Source organism: Pipistrellus kuhlii, unplaced genomic scaffold (genome assembly GCF_014108245.1).
Source record: "Pipistrellus kuhlii isolate mPipKuh1 unplaced genomic scaffold, mPipKuh1.p scaffold_m20_p_111, whole genome shotgun sequence".
NCBI classification, from domain to species: Eukaryota; Metazoa; Chordata; class Mammalia; order Chiroptera; family Vespertilionidae; genus Pipistrellus; species Pipistrellus kuhlii.
Window position 1 is genome coordinate 359,500 of NW_023425418.1, and position 14,691 is coordinate 374,190.

At 51.9% G+C, this 14,691-nt stretch overlaps 1 protein-coding gene across 1 annotated transcript; it reads right to left on the reverse strand.

Moving 5' to 3' along the window:
- Positions 1 to 495: 495 nt before the first annotated feature.
- On the reverse strand, positions 496 to 9,225 carry GP6 (glycoprotein VI platelet). Its single transcript, XM_045579731.1, has 8 exons — positions 9,183 to 9,225; positions 6,786 to 6,821; positions 6,420 to 6,689; positions 4,359 to 4,643; positions 3,300 to 3,353; positions 2,287 to 2,337; positions 1,455 to 1,505; positions 496 to 764 (listed from the first exon to the last, which is right to left on the reverse strand). The coding sequence occupies exons 1-8, from the start codon at positions 9,223 to 9,225 to the stop codon at positions 496 to 498; spliced, it is 1,059 nt and encodes a 352-aa protein (XP_045435687.1).
- Between the last annotated feature and the right edge of the window lie 5,466 nt (positions 9,226 to 14,691).

A 14,691-nucleotide genomic window follows, 5' to 3' on the forward strand; every position in this document is an offset into this window, starting at 1 on the left:
TCCCAGTTGGGACACATGCCCGGGTGGATGGTGGGCTCCATCCCCAGTAGAGGGGTGTGTGAGGGTCAATCAATCGGTTTCTCTCTAATCAATGTTTCTATCCTCTCCATTTCTCTAAAAATCAATGAAAACATTTGGGGTGGAAAGGGGTGTTGCTCCTGTAGATCCCTTCGCCTCCCTCCCCCTGCCTTCCCTCTCTTAACAGGTGCCCTGCCCCATCAGCCACTCTGTGCCTGGGTGGCTGCCATCTTTGTCCTAATTTGCATATTCCCTCCTGATTGGCTGGCAAGCATAGCGGAGTGATGGTCAATTTGCATGATTCTCTTTTATTAGTGTAGATAAGTTCTTTGGTTAATCAACAGAAAGCCTCGTGCACTTGACCTTAAAAGCTGAGAAGCAATCGGAAAGCCAAATAGACACTGACTCAACAGCTCCTTGACAGAGCACCAAGAAGACACAGACACACACACACACACAAAGTTCCCCTCCCTGCTCTCATGACCTCTTGGATACAACCACGTGAGGTTCTGATGGTGGTAAACCCTGGGGATGGCCAGCTGGTCGACCCCCATCCAGACTGCCCTGTGACTTGGGGGCCTGCGGGAGGGGTGGGAGTGGCCTGTGGACAGCTGGAACCCAGAGCAGCGGGAACTTCTTCCGGCTGTGCCAGTCTTCTACCAGTATGCCCACCAGGATCAGGATAATCGCAGCCCCGAGGCACAGCCGGATCACGTTACCCCTGGTGTAGTCCTGATGGGTGAGGCCTGGGGAATCAAGAGGATCGGGCATCCCGTTATGGGCTTCTCCTAGCAGTGCTCCCTCACCTTAGGTCCTGTGACTCTCTGCTCGCTGGGATGCCAACCTCCAGCCTGGAGGGCCACTCCATCCCCCTCCCCCAGGGTCAGAGAAGCCCAGTTCCCTGAGTATAACCTCTTCCATCATCAGGCCTCCAATGCAACCCGCCCCCTACACAGACACTCCCTGGCTATTTGGCGAATTGTGGGAGAAAAGGCTACTCTGAGGGGTGGGGGTGGAATGGATTTTGCTCTGATCCTCTAGCCCAGTGGTTGGCAAACTCATCAGTCCACAGAGCCAAATATCTACAGGACAACGATCAAAATGTCTCTGGAGAGCCACATTTTTTAAACACAAACCTCTTCTAACGCCACGTCTTCGACATAAGCTCCCCCAGGCCGTGGTATTTTGTGGAAGAGCCGCACCCGAGGGGCCAATGAGCCGCATGTGGCTCTTGAGCCGCGGTTTGACGACCATGGCACTATAAGCCCTCAACCTTCCCCAGTCTGAGCTCCATGTGCTATTCCTTCCCCTCCCCTTGACACAGGGCGAATTGGGGCCCAAGATCCCAGAGCTATCGCTTCAGTGGAGGGAAAGTGAGTTTTAGATAAAGACACAGGGGTAGGGAGAAGGAAGATCCAGAGAGGAGGACCCCTCACCCATCATAGAGTCTGGCCCCCCTGAGAAGAGGGTGGTGTCCCTAGAAGGCACTGGGATAAAAAAAAAAATAATAAAGAACAAACTGTTGAATATCAGAGGGTGGGTGGGTGGGAGTGGGTGGGTGGGTGGATAGATTAGCCCAAAGAACGTGAACACAGACAGTGGTGTGGTGAGAGCCTGGGGCAGAAAAGGGTAGGGCTGGGGTAGACGGGATAGGGAGGGAACATATGTAATACTTTCAATATCAGCGGCTGTGTATCACTGCAGGTTGCCCAGGACCAAACCAGAGAGGGTTGGACCTGCATTTGTCCACATAGAACTGAAATATCATGGCTGACATGTACACATAAACTGTTAGACATTGAAATTGGGTCTCAAAAGACCTGGTGGCCCAGAAAGAAACTCTCTACAGACTGATGCATCTGCCTCTCAGCATAATGATTATTGCTTGTCTCATCTTTGATTCTTATATTTCCAGTAGGACATGATCTCACTCATCTAGGGGAAATGGTGAACAACATAGACTGATGAACAAGAACAGACCCAGAGACCAGGAGCCATGGGTCAGACTGTTGGATCTCAGAGGAAGGGTGGGAATAAGAAGGAGAGATCAACCAAAGGACTTGTGTGCACACATATGAGCCTAACCAGTGGTCAAGGACAATAGGGGGGTGGGGACATGAGTGGGGGGGCGGGGGGATTGGAATGGGGGTTTGAGGATACATATGTGATACCTTAATCAATAAATAATAAAACAATAAAATAAAATAAAAATCAGAAAAAGAGACGCAGGTGGGGAGAAGGAAGGTCCAGAGAGAACCCCTTACTCACCAGTTGTAGAGTCTGGCCCCCTTGGAGAGGTGGTGGTGTCCCTAGACGGCGCTGAGATAAAAATAAAAAAAAATTTAAAAGGAAGAACACGGAAGCATGGAACAGACTGTTGAATCTTAGAGGGAAGGTTCTTGCCCATGTGCACCACCCATGGGCATGGGAGACGGGAGTGTGGTGATGACCTGGGGTGGGGGCAGGTGAGGGCTAGAAGGGGTCAACAGGGGAAGGGGAGTCAGCTATAATATTTTCAACAATTAAGTGTTGGGTTTTTTTTAAGGGAAGGGTAAAGGAATGGGGCTATCTCCTTTCCCCCATCTATGTGAAAATTAAACTAGTCATGGCCCTGGCTGGGTAGCTCAGTTGGTTAGATATTCCACCATTGTGGGTTTGGTCCCCCATCAGGGCACAAACAAGAATCCACCAAGGGCCCTAATCGGTGTGGCTCAGTGGACAGAGCGTCGATCTTCGGACTGAAAGGTCCCAGGTTCGATTCCGGTCAAGGGCATGTACCTTGGTTGCAGGCACATCCCCGGTAGGGAGTTGCAGGAGGCAGCTGGTGTGATGTTTCTCTCTCATTGATGTTTCTAGCTCTCTGTCTCCCTTCCTCTCTGTAAAAAAAAAAAAAATCAATAAAATATATTTTTTAAAAGTAAATAAATAAGTAAAAAGTAAAAAGAGTTGGTCAATGGCCGTGGCTGATGTGGCTTCGCTGGTTGGAGTGTCGTCCCATGGTCCCAGAAGTAGGTTTGATTCCCAGTCATGGCACGTGCCTATGTGGTGGGTTGGATCTCTGGTCAGGTCACCTATTGGAGGCCAACCAATCAATGTCTCTCTCTCTCTCTCTCTCTCTCTCTCTCTCTCTCTCTCTCTCTCTCTCTCTCCCCCTCTCTCCTCTCTCTTCCCATCCCTCTTTTTCTGTAAATATCAATAAGTGTGTCCTCAGATGAGGATGAAAAAGAGGAGGTCCAGGTGCCTTGGACCCAAGACACTGGGGTGAACCCCTCAGGACTTACGTGTTGTAGAGGAAGGTGCCTCTGTGGGTGACGGGCTGGCTGTGCTGGAAGGCCCTGAGAAGTGAGAAAGAGAAGGAATTCTGTGGCCCGTTCGCTGTGTTTTCCACCACCCGTGATTCTCTCTCATCATGGATGTTTCTCTCCTTCTCTCTCCCTCTCCCTTCCTCTCTGAAGTCAACAAAAATATTTATTGTAATTTCCTTATTGATTAAGGTATCACATATTTGTCCTCAACCCCCCATTTCAATCCTCCACCATTCATGCCCCCACCCCCCTAGTACTTGACCACTGGTTAGGCTCATATGTGTGCACACAAGTCCTTTGGTTGATCTCTCCCTCTTATTCCCACCCTCCCTCTGAGGTCCAACAATCTGACCCATGGCTCCTGGTCTCTGGGTCTGTTCTTGTTCATCAGTCTATGTTGTTCACCATTTCCCCCAGATGAGTGAGATCGTGTCCTACTAGAGATATACTTATAAGAATGAGAAAACGAGACAAGCAATAACCGTTATGCTGAGAGGCAAATGAATCTGAGCTTCTTTCTGGGCCACCAGTTCTTTTGAGACCCGATTTCTATGTCAAACAGTTCCTTATGTGTACCTGTCAGCCATGATATTTCAGTTCTGGATGGTGGGCACATGGTGGTCATGCAGGTCCGACCCTCTCTAACAAAAATATTTTTTAGCCGAAATGGTTTGGCTCAGTGGATAGAGCGTCGGCCTGCAGACTGAAAGGTCCCAGGTTCGATTCCAGTCAAGGGCATGCACCTTGGTTGCGGGCACATCCTCGGTGGGGGGTGTGCAGGAGGCAGCTGATCGATGTTTCTCTCTCATCGATGTTTCTGACTCTCTGTCCCTCTCCCTTCCTCTCTGTGAAAAATCAATAAAATATATTAAATATATATATATATATTTTTTTTTTTTTTAAAGACTCCTGGGAGAGAAGAAACTCCGGCGTTGGCATACAGTCCACCTTGGCACCCCTGGGCCCCTCCCCCGGAAGCTGGCCTCAGGGTCCTCGAAGACAGGGGAGGAGGGAAGGCCCCGCCCAGCCCCTTACCTGTGACCATGAGCTCCAGGGGGTCGCTGGGGGCAGACCACAGGTACGGGTTGTTGCTGGGAAAGCTGTAGCACCGGTAGGTCCCGCTGTGGGCCGCCGTGACGGTGATGATGGGGAAGTCGGCCTGGTACCAGCGCTCGAGGCCCTTGTCCTGCCCCGGGTGCCCCTTCTTGTACAGGGCGTACTGGTGGAAGCTGTACTGGCTCCGGCACTGGAGCGTCACGTCCCCGCCGGGGGGCACCGCCGGGCCGGGCTGGGCCGAGAGTGTGGGCTTCTTGAACACGCCTGCGGGCAGAGGGACTCTGGTAGCAAAGACAGAGCATGGTCCCCTGCAGGGAGGTCACCGGTGCGACTCCCAGTCAGGGCACACGCCCGCCTTGTCAGCTCGGTCGCCAGTAGGGGGCGAGCAGGAGGCAGCCCGTGGATGTTTCTCTCTCTCTCTCTCTCTCTCTCTCTCTCTCTCTCTCTCTCTCTCTCTCTCTCTCTCTCTTTCTCTCTCCTCTCTCTCTCTTTCTCTTCCCCTTTCCCTTCCTCTCTCTGAAATCAATAAAAACATACGTTGTTGGGTTTTTTTTTAATGTACAAAGTTAGCTCTGACCAGTTTGGCTCAGTGTATAGAGCGTCAGCCTGTGAACTGAAGGGTCCCAGGTTCGATCCTGGTCAAGGGCATGTACCTTGGTTGTGGGCACATCCCAAGTGGGGGGTGTGCAGGAGGCAGCTGATTGATGTTTCTCTCCCATCCATGTTTCTAGCTCTCTATCCCTCTCCCTTCCTCTCTGTAAAAAAAATCAATAAAAATATTTTTTTTTAATGTACAAAGTTAGCCCTAGTGGGTTGGCTCAGTGGGTAGAGCGTCAGCCTGCAGACTGAAAGGTCCCAGGTTCAATTCCAGCTAAGGGCACATGCCCGGGTTGTGGGCTTGATCCCCAGTGGGGGACTTGCAAGAGGCAGCCAATCCACCATGATTCTCTCTCTCAACATGGATGTTTCTATCTCTCTCTCTCCCTCTTCCTTCCTCTCTGAAATCAATAAAATTATCTTTGGGGGAAAAAATTGTACAAAGTTAAACATCATACCCCTGGCCAGTTTGGCTCAGGGGATAGAGTCAACCCTCAGACTGAAGGGTCCGGGGTTCAAGTCCCATCATGGGCATGTATCTCAGCTGTAGGCTGAATCCCCCAGCCCTGCCCGGTCGGGATGCATGTGAGAAGCAACCAATCAATATGCCCCAAGTGGGGATGGAACCCTAAACCTAGGTTTGTGCACCGGATAACGCTCAACCAACTGGGCCACACTGGGTGAGCTTCCCTCATTTTATTATTATTATTTCAGAGAGGAAGGGTAATGGATAGAGAGAAAAATAAATAAATTATGAAAGAGAATCATGGATCGGCTGCCTCCTGCACACCCACACTGGGTATCGAGCCTGCAACCTGGACATGTGCCCTTTACCGGGAATCAAACCATGATCTCCTGGTTCATAGGTCAATGCTCAACCACTGAGCCACATGGTCCGAGCTTCACAGTGGCCTTTGTAAGCAGCTATTGCACTAGCCCAGCAGTCGGCAAGCTCATGAGTCCACAGAGCCAAATAGCAACGGCGCAATGAGTGACATTTCTTTGGAGAGCCACATTTTTTAAACTTCAACTTCCTCTAACGCCACGTCTTCCACACAGACTCGCCCAGGCCGTGGTAATATTTTGTGGAAGAGCCGCACTCCAGGGGCCAAAGAGCCACACACATGCAACTCACAAGCCGAGGTTTGCCGACTAGGGTCCTAACATAGCATTGACCTTGATAGCCTAATTAAGGGGGGCACCTCCCCAACATTTCGCACGCAAGCCCAGGGCCTCACTGCCCCACCCTAGTCCCAGCCCCGGTAGACCCTGCGGTTCCCACAACCGTCTCCCCTCATGTCACCCCCTTCAGGCCCAGAACCAAGCACCACCAGCCCTGAGGCCGCACCTCCAGCCTCAGCCCACCCGCCCCGTCCTGTCCATCCATCTGTCCATCCGTCCGTCTGACCGTCCGACCGTCCGACCGTCCGTCTGTCCGGTTACCGGTGGCCACCAGCTTCAGCTTCTCGCTGGCCGAGGACCAGCGGCTGCCCTTCTGGTAGGAGCAGCGGTAGAGGCCGGCGTCCCTCTGCCTCATGGCCGGGATGTAGAGGGAGTCCTTGTCCTCGTACTTCCCCTCGTCCGACCCCAACCGCAGCTTCTCCAGGCGGTACACGGTCACGCCGGGCGGGCCCTGGCAGAGCAGGTTCACCGGCTTGTCCAGCGGCACCAGGGCACTGGGCAGGGCCTGGAGGGTGGGCGCGGGCAGGGGCTCTGGGAGGGAAGCAAGCAGAAGGCCGTGGGGGTCAGCCGGGCCCCCCTCTGGATCCCCCCACTCCACCCCCAGAGGAGGAGTCCCCACTCACTCACCGCCCTGCGCCTGGACCACCTGCCGCAGACACAGCCCTGGGGACAGAAGGGAAGGACCAGGGCTAGGGCGTCCGGGACCCACACTTCCAGTGGGCTGGACCCCGGGACCCAGCGGGGGCAGCCTTCTGGGCCTCCGGGGGGCGTTGGTTGTGGAAGACACACAGGCCCCTATAGACAAACCATGGCTCGAGAGCAACACACGGCTCTTTGGCCTCTTGGGTGTGGCTCTTCCAAAAAATACCACGGCCTGGGCGAGTCTATACGGAAGACGTGACGTTAGAAGAAGTTTAAGTGTAAAAAATGTGGCTCTCTGGCCAAAACCGGTGTGGCTCAGTGGATAGAGAGTCAGCCTGTGGACTTAAGGGTCCCAGGTTCGATTCTAGTTAAGGGCATGTACCTTGGTTGCGGGCACATCCCCAGTGGGGGGCGTGCAGGAGGCAGCTGGTCGATGTTTCTCTCTCATCGATGTTTCTCTCTCATCTATGTTTCTCTCTCATCGATGTTTAAAATATTTTTTTTAATGTGGCTCTCCAATATAATATCTTAATTAAAAAAAGAAAAAGAAAAAAGAATAATAAATGATAACTCTTAAGCATGAAAAAGAAAAATGTGGCTCTCCAAGGAAATTTCTTTTTTTTTTAACTATATTTTATTGATTTTTTACAGAGAGGAAGGGAAAGGGATAGAGAATTAGAAACATTGGTGAGAGAGAATCATCGATCAGCTGCCTTCTGCACACTCCCTACTGGGGATGTGCCTGCAACCAAGGTACATGCCCTTGACCAGAATCGAACCTGGGACTTTCCAGTCCGCAGGCTGACGCTCTATCCGCTGAGCCAAACCGGTTTTGGCTCCAAGGAAATTTCAGTCATTGTCCTGTTGATATCTGGCTCTGTGGACTGATAAGTTTGCCCACCACTGGCCTAACGGAAGTGAGGGAGGCTAACAGGATGGGCCTGTTTCCTGTGTAGGCAGCAGCCAGCGGCCATTGACGGGGCGGAGAGTAGTGGCTGGCAGTGGCCAGGGGAAGGGAGGGAGGGAGGGAGTGTTAAGGACAGGGTTTAATTGTTGCTAATCCTCACCGATGCTATTTTTCCCATTGCTTTTTATTTTTTTATATATTTTATTAAGTTTTACAGAGAGGAAGAGAGAGACTTAGAAACATCAATGAGAGAGAAACATCGATCAGCTGCCTCCTGCACACCCCCCCTGGGGATGTGCCCACAACCAAGGTGCATGCCCTTGACCGGAATCAAACCTGGGACCCTTCAGTTCACAGGCCGATGCTTTACCTACTGATCCAACTGGTCAGGACTGCTTTTTATTCTTTTTAATGTATATTCTTTTTATTGCAGAAAGGAAGGGAGAGGGAGAGAGAGAGAGAGAGTCTGCTGCCTCCTGCACACCCCACTCTGGGGATCGAGACCACAACCCAGCCATGTGCCCTGACCGGGAATCGAACCAGGACCTCCTGGTTGATGGTCAACCACTGAGCCACATCATTAGGCTCCATTGCTTTTTAGGAAGAGTGGAAGGGAGGGAGGAAAAGGGTGAGAGAAAGAGAGAGAGAGAGAAACATCAATGTGAGAAAGACACATCGATTGGTTGCCTCCCACACACATCCACACCGGGGTTGAGGATCAAACCTGAAACCAAGGTGTGTGAGGAGTTTGGTTTTATTTTAAAGATGTTGTAGTGGGCCCTAGCTGGTTTGGCTCGGTGGATAGAGTGTCAGCCTGTGGATTGAAAGGTCAAGGGCACATGTGTGGGTTGTGGGCTTGATCCCCAGGAAGGGGCGTACAGGAGGCAGCCGATCCATGATTCTCTCTCATCATGGATGTTTCTATCTCTCTCTCCCTCTCCCTTCCTCTCTGAAATCCATAAAAATAAATAAATAAATAAAAAATTAAAAAGTGGAGCCAAAATCAGTTTGGCTCAGTGGATAGAGCGTCAGCCTGCGGACTGAAGGGTCCCGGGTTCAATTCCGGTCAAGGGCATGTACCTTGGTTGCGGGCACATCCCCAGTGTGGGGGTGTGCAGGAGGCGGCTGATGGATGATTCTCATCGATGTTTCTAGCTCTCCCTCCCTCTCTCTTCCTCTCTGTAAAAATCAATAAAAAATATTTTTTTTTTAAATAAAAGATGTAGTGAGAGGAAGTTTAAGCCAACGCCAAGCGTGTTTTGTTCATGTCCTGCCCGGGCCGTGAAGAGACTGGGAAAACCCAGACATGTTACCCCCTGGGTCCCTCCCACCCAACACCGGGCCCTCGCCTCTGCCTCTTGCTCTGAGATCCATCGCACTCGAGTGCCGCCTTCTAACAGTTATCTGCCTGGTTCCCCCCTGCCTGTGGACAGCCCCTCAGCGCCTCCCGGTCCCGGTCCACCCTCCGGACTCACCGAGACAGAAGAGGGCAGCCCGGGCAGACGGAGACGGGGCCATGGCTCCGAGGCCGGTCCTGGGAGCTGTGAGGGGCGGGAGCCGGACACCGGACACCGGACGGACGTGAGGAGGAAGAAGCGTCCTCCCTCCCCTCCCCGCCCGCCTGGTCTTTCCCAATGGAGACTTATCAGGCCGGGACTGTGCCTTCCCCTGGCCCCCGGCAATGACTGGCACACCGCACCCGGGAGCCTCGCTTATCTCCTGCCACCAGGCACCCGAGGGGCTTCCACCTGCCAGTCTTCCCACAGAGGCAGATCCAACCCCCTCCACCAGCCCGGCCAGCACTGCTCAGTGGTTAGGGCACCAGCCCCGAGCACAGAGGGGTCAGGAGTTCGATTCCCGGTCAAGAACACACACCTGGGTTGCAGGTTCAAACCCAGGCCCTGGTCAGGGTGTGTGTGGGAGGCAACCAATCGAGGTGTCTCTCTCATGTCAATGTCTCTCTCTCTCTCTCTCTCTCTCTCTCTCTCTCTCTCTCTCTCTCTCTCTCTCTCTCAATGGAAAAGCCCTAGGTAGTTTGGCTCAGTGGATAAAGCATTGGCCTGCAAACTGAAGGGTCCCAGGTTTGATTCCAGTCAAGAGCATATGCCCGGTTTGTAGGCTCCATTCCCAGTGGGGGGCATGCAGGAGGCAGCCGATCCATGATTCTCTCTCATCATGGTTGTTTCTCTCTTTCTCTCTCTCTCTCTCTCTCTCTCTCTCTGTCTCTCTCTCTCTCTCTCTCTCTCTCTCTCTCTCTCTCTCTCTCTTTCTCTGCAATCAGTAAATATTTATATTTGTTTTTTATAATAAGTCTTTATTGTTCAGATTATTACAGGTATTCCTCTTCCCACCCACCCCCAATAGCTCCTCTCCACCTGATTCCCAACCCCACCCCATGCCCTAACCCCCACCACTGTCTTCATCCATAGGTGTAAGGTTTTTGTCCAATCTCTTTTCTCACCCCTCAGACCCCCATCCCCCTGAGAATTGTTAGTCCAATCCCTTTCTATGTCCCTGATCCTATTGTATTCACCAGTCCATTTTGTTCTTCAGATTTTTTTATTCGCTTGATTTTTAGATTCACTTGTTGGTAGGTATGCATTTGATGTCTTTTTGTTGTTCATAATTTTTTACCTTTACCTTTTTCTTCTTCTTCCTCTTTTTAAAGAATACCCTTCAACATTTCATGTAATTCTGGTTTGGTGTTGATGAACTCCTTTAACTTTTTCTTGTCTGTGAAGCTCTTTATCTGACCTTCAATTCTGAATGATAGCTTTGCTGGGTAGAGTAATCTTGGTTGTAGGTTCTTGTTGTTCATCATTTTTAATATTTCTTGCCATTCCTGTCTGGCCTGCATAGTTTCTGTTGAGAAATAGGCTGATAGTCATATGGGTATTCCTTTGTAGGTAACTAGTTGTTTTTCTCTTGCTGCTTGTAAGATTTTCTCTTTGTCTTTTGCCCTTGGCATTTTAATTATGATTTGTCTTGGTGCGGTCCTCTTTGGATTCCTCTTGTTTGGAATTCTGTGCGCTTCCTGAACTTGTAGATCTATGTCTTTCACCAGGTAGGGAAAGTTTTCTGTCATTATTTCTTCCAAAAGGCCTTCAATATCTTGCTCGCTCTCTTCTTCTGGCACCCCAAAAATCCGGATGTTGGTACGCTTTAAGCTGTCCCAGAGGCTCCTTATGCTATCCTCACACTTTTGGATTCTTTTTTCTTTTTGCCTCTCTAGTTGGGTGATTTTTGCTTCCTTATATTCCAGATCTTTGGTTTGATTCTTGGAGCACGTTGATCTACAGTTGAGTTTCTGTATATTCTTTATTTCAGACTGTGTATGCTCAATTTCTGGCTAATCCTTTTCCATTTTTTTGGTATTCTCATTAAGGTCTTCGAAGGTCTCACAAAGCTCCTTGGAGGTCTCATCCAATTTCTCAAAGGTTTTCAGAAGATTCTTGAGTAACCTTATAAATGTGATTCTGAACTCTGTGTCATCCAGTAGTTTACTTTCCTCCATCTCTCCCATTCGTGACATGCTTCTGTGTCTCCTCGTTTTGGCTGCCTCCCTGTGTTGATGGAGTGGCTTTGTGTGGTCGGTGACCTACAGGGGTCAGTAGCTCAGCTTCCCCAATCACCTGAGGTGGTCGCTTTTGCTATATAAAGGAAGAACTGCTGTGCTGGAGACGCGCCTTGTTTCAGTGGGGCTTTGGTGCTCACTGAGGCCGCCTCCCGAATGTGTCACTCATGGATGTGAGGGGTTAAAACTGAGCCCTAGGAGCACTGGCTTCTGGATCCTCTCCAATGGCATGCAGTTCAACTACTGCACCCTGCAGGAGCTACTGCGTGAACCACAGTCCTCTCCTCCTTTGCTAGGTTAAACTGCAGCTGAGAGGGCCATTCATATGCAAAAGCCGCTGCTTGGAGCTTGGATATGTTGTGAGGGATGTAGTCTCAGGGCATCACTGGGCTGGGGTGTTGCAAACAGCAATGGCTGCCTGTCAGCTGCCTCTTCGATCTGTGTCCCCCTGTCTCAGAGTCTCCCCATGTCTCGCACCACAGCACAGCAAACAAATATTCTTTTTTTTTATGATTGTTTTATTTTATTTTTTTATTCATTTTTTAATATATTTTATTGATTTTTTTTTGCCCCCCTCCCTCCCTCCTACACATCCCCTCCCTCCCCAGAGTTTTGTGTCCATTGGTTGTACTTATATGCATGTATAAAAGTCCTTCGGTTGATCTATTATCTCCCCCAGATCTTCCTCCCCTCCCCGCTGTAATTTGACAGTCTACTTGTTGATATACTGTCTCTATATCTATCTTTTGGTTCATCAGTTTATAATGCTCTTTATTATCCACAAATGAGTGAGGTCATGTGGTGTTTCTCTTTCATTGATTGGCTTATTTCACTCAGCATGACAAACAAATATTCTTGCTCAAAGCTCTGCAAGCCTGCCACCCTCACCTTCCCACCCGATGGCAGGCAGTCTAGCCTCTCCCCAGAAACTGGACTTCAGAGAGATCGGGAGCTTGTCTCTCTTCGGGTTGAAAAAAGCACCACCCTCCGCCAGCTGGGATCTGCCACCAGCCCGTTTCGCGTCCGCGCCCCCCTACCGCCGTTTTTCAGCGCTTGCGCCCTGGCTTCTCCTCTTTCTCTTTCAGTCTACCGTGTTTCCCCGAAAATAAGACATCCTCCAAAAATAAGACCTACTTACAGGTTTCCTTCTGAGTGAAATATAAGGCATCCCCCAAAAATAAGGCCCCCCCTAGGCTAAACATGAGAGATTTGGTCCACTGATTCTGAAAGAAATGGAGTCACAAGAAATTCACCAGGAAATTCCAGAAGATGATGGCATGATTGTCATTGAATAAATGAGTAAATTCTTGATACTGTAGGATTCACGGTTTGTCTGGTTTGTGTTGACAACTACCGTACTACCGTACCGCATACAGGTAATAAATTTCCTTTATTTTCATTTAACAATCAATGTGTACCGTATTCTTCTTCATGGAAAAATAAGACATCCCCTGAAAATAAGACCTAGCGCATCTTTGGGAGCAAAAATTAATATAAGACACTGTCTTATTTTCGGGGAAACAGGGTAGTTGTGGGGCTTCCTCTCAGCCAGCTTTCCCTTGGGTGTAGAGTGATAGACGTTTTATTTTACAGTTGTATATTTATTTTACAGTTGTATATTTGAATCGTCGTGCACCGCAGCAGATTAGGTGTGTTTACCTATGCCGCCATCTTCGTTCTCTCCCTGTAAAAATATATTTTTTAAAAGAAAGAAAAATTACCATAGGGTGGTCTCTCGGTCCCTCACCAGCCCCAGGACCCCACCGAGGGTCTCCGAGTCAGCAACCTCACGTCTATATCCTCCTCCTCCCACAGCCCCCACCCCCTTTATAGCTCTTCCTTTACAGCTCCCCAGCGCCATTCCCAAAGTCCTAGCAGACCAGGGACCCCCAGGGCACCAGCCCCCAGCGGGACACACCCAGGACCGGGCAGCCCGGGGCTCTGAGCCCTGACACAGGCCGCCCACAGCCCCGCCCAGCAGGACGGGGACTCCCCCTCCTGCCCCGCGAGGCTGAGTGCACAGCCGCCCTGCCGCCCACATCCCCCTGCGGCTTCCTGCCGCCGCCCACAGCCACACACACACACACACACACACACACACACACACACACACAGGGGGGCCGGGCTGTGCAGGGGGAGGCCCACGGGCCTGGGTGCGGCCGGGGGGTCGGGCTGCGCAGGGGGAGGCCCACGGGCCTGGGTGCGGCCAGGGGGCCGGGCTGGGCAGGGGGAGGCGGGCGGCGTCAGGAGGCCGAATCCCGCCTGCAGAGCCCACGGGGACCACCGTGGACGGAGCCCCAGGCCCCCGTCCAGCCTGAGACCGCAGTGGCCGTGTCTGGTCCCTCCTGCTGGCCTGGGGGATGGGGACAGCGTCTCCTCCCGGGTGCTCCTCTGTGGCCGCTGCTGTGCATCGTGGCCGGAGGCTGTCTGTCCATTGATGTTTAGAGACAGTGGAGGGAGTGGAGGGAGGGGGAGACACAGGGAGAGAAACACCCGTGGGAGACGGAACAGGTGTTCCTGCAGAGTTAACGGTGCTGGTGCCGATGGGGAAGGTTTTTCAGGCTCCAGCGCCCTCTGCCGTCGGTGTGGTGAAGTGCAGGTTCTTGTTAGGGGAAGAGGTTTCTGTGCAAAACCTCAATTTCCCCTTTTTTCTCCTTTTTCCCTGACCCTGCAGAGTTCACAGCGTGCCCGTCCTCTAGTTTCTTTTTTTATGTGTATTTTTTATTGATTTTTACAGAGAGGAAGGGAGAAGGATAGAGAGAAACATCGATCAGCTGCCTCCTGCACACCCCCCACTGGGGATGTGCCCGCAACCAAGGTGCATGCCCTTGACCGGGATCGAACCTGGGGACCCTTGAGTCTGCAGGCCGACGCTCTATCCACTGAGCCACACCGGCCAGGGATGGACATAACTCTTAGGAGCCACCATCAACCCGCCCCAGACGCCCCGCCTCAGGGTGACGTGGCCCCTGGAGAGGGTCACCCGTCAGGCAGGGTCACCCGTCAGTCCCTCCACCAGAGCGGGGTGTCTGCTGGGCCACAGCGCCCAGCCTGGGGGCGAACACCAGCCCGTGGGCAGGGCACCCGGCCAGCGCCTGCCACCAGCAGCCGGGCCTCCAGGCTCAGGCCCCAAAGAGCCTCCGAAAGCTTCACCCCGACGTGGGTGCCTTCCTGTGAAGCATGCACCCCGCCCCCCACTAACCTAACCCCCAACTTCCTCCTCCGGCCGCTGGTGTCGGCCACAGTCCCGTCTGGGCGGCTGTGGGTTTGAGGTGGTTTCAGACCGGGTGTCACCACTTTCGCTCGGAGCCTCCGGGGTCAGGAGGAGGGTGACAGCCCCGTGTGTGACAGTGTCTGCGGTCTGAGGTTCCCCGCTTCCGAAAAGGAAGCGGATGTCGGTCTGAGGGGGT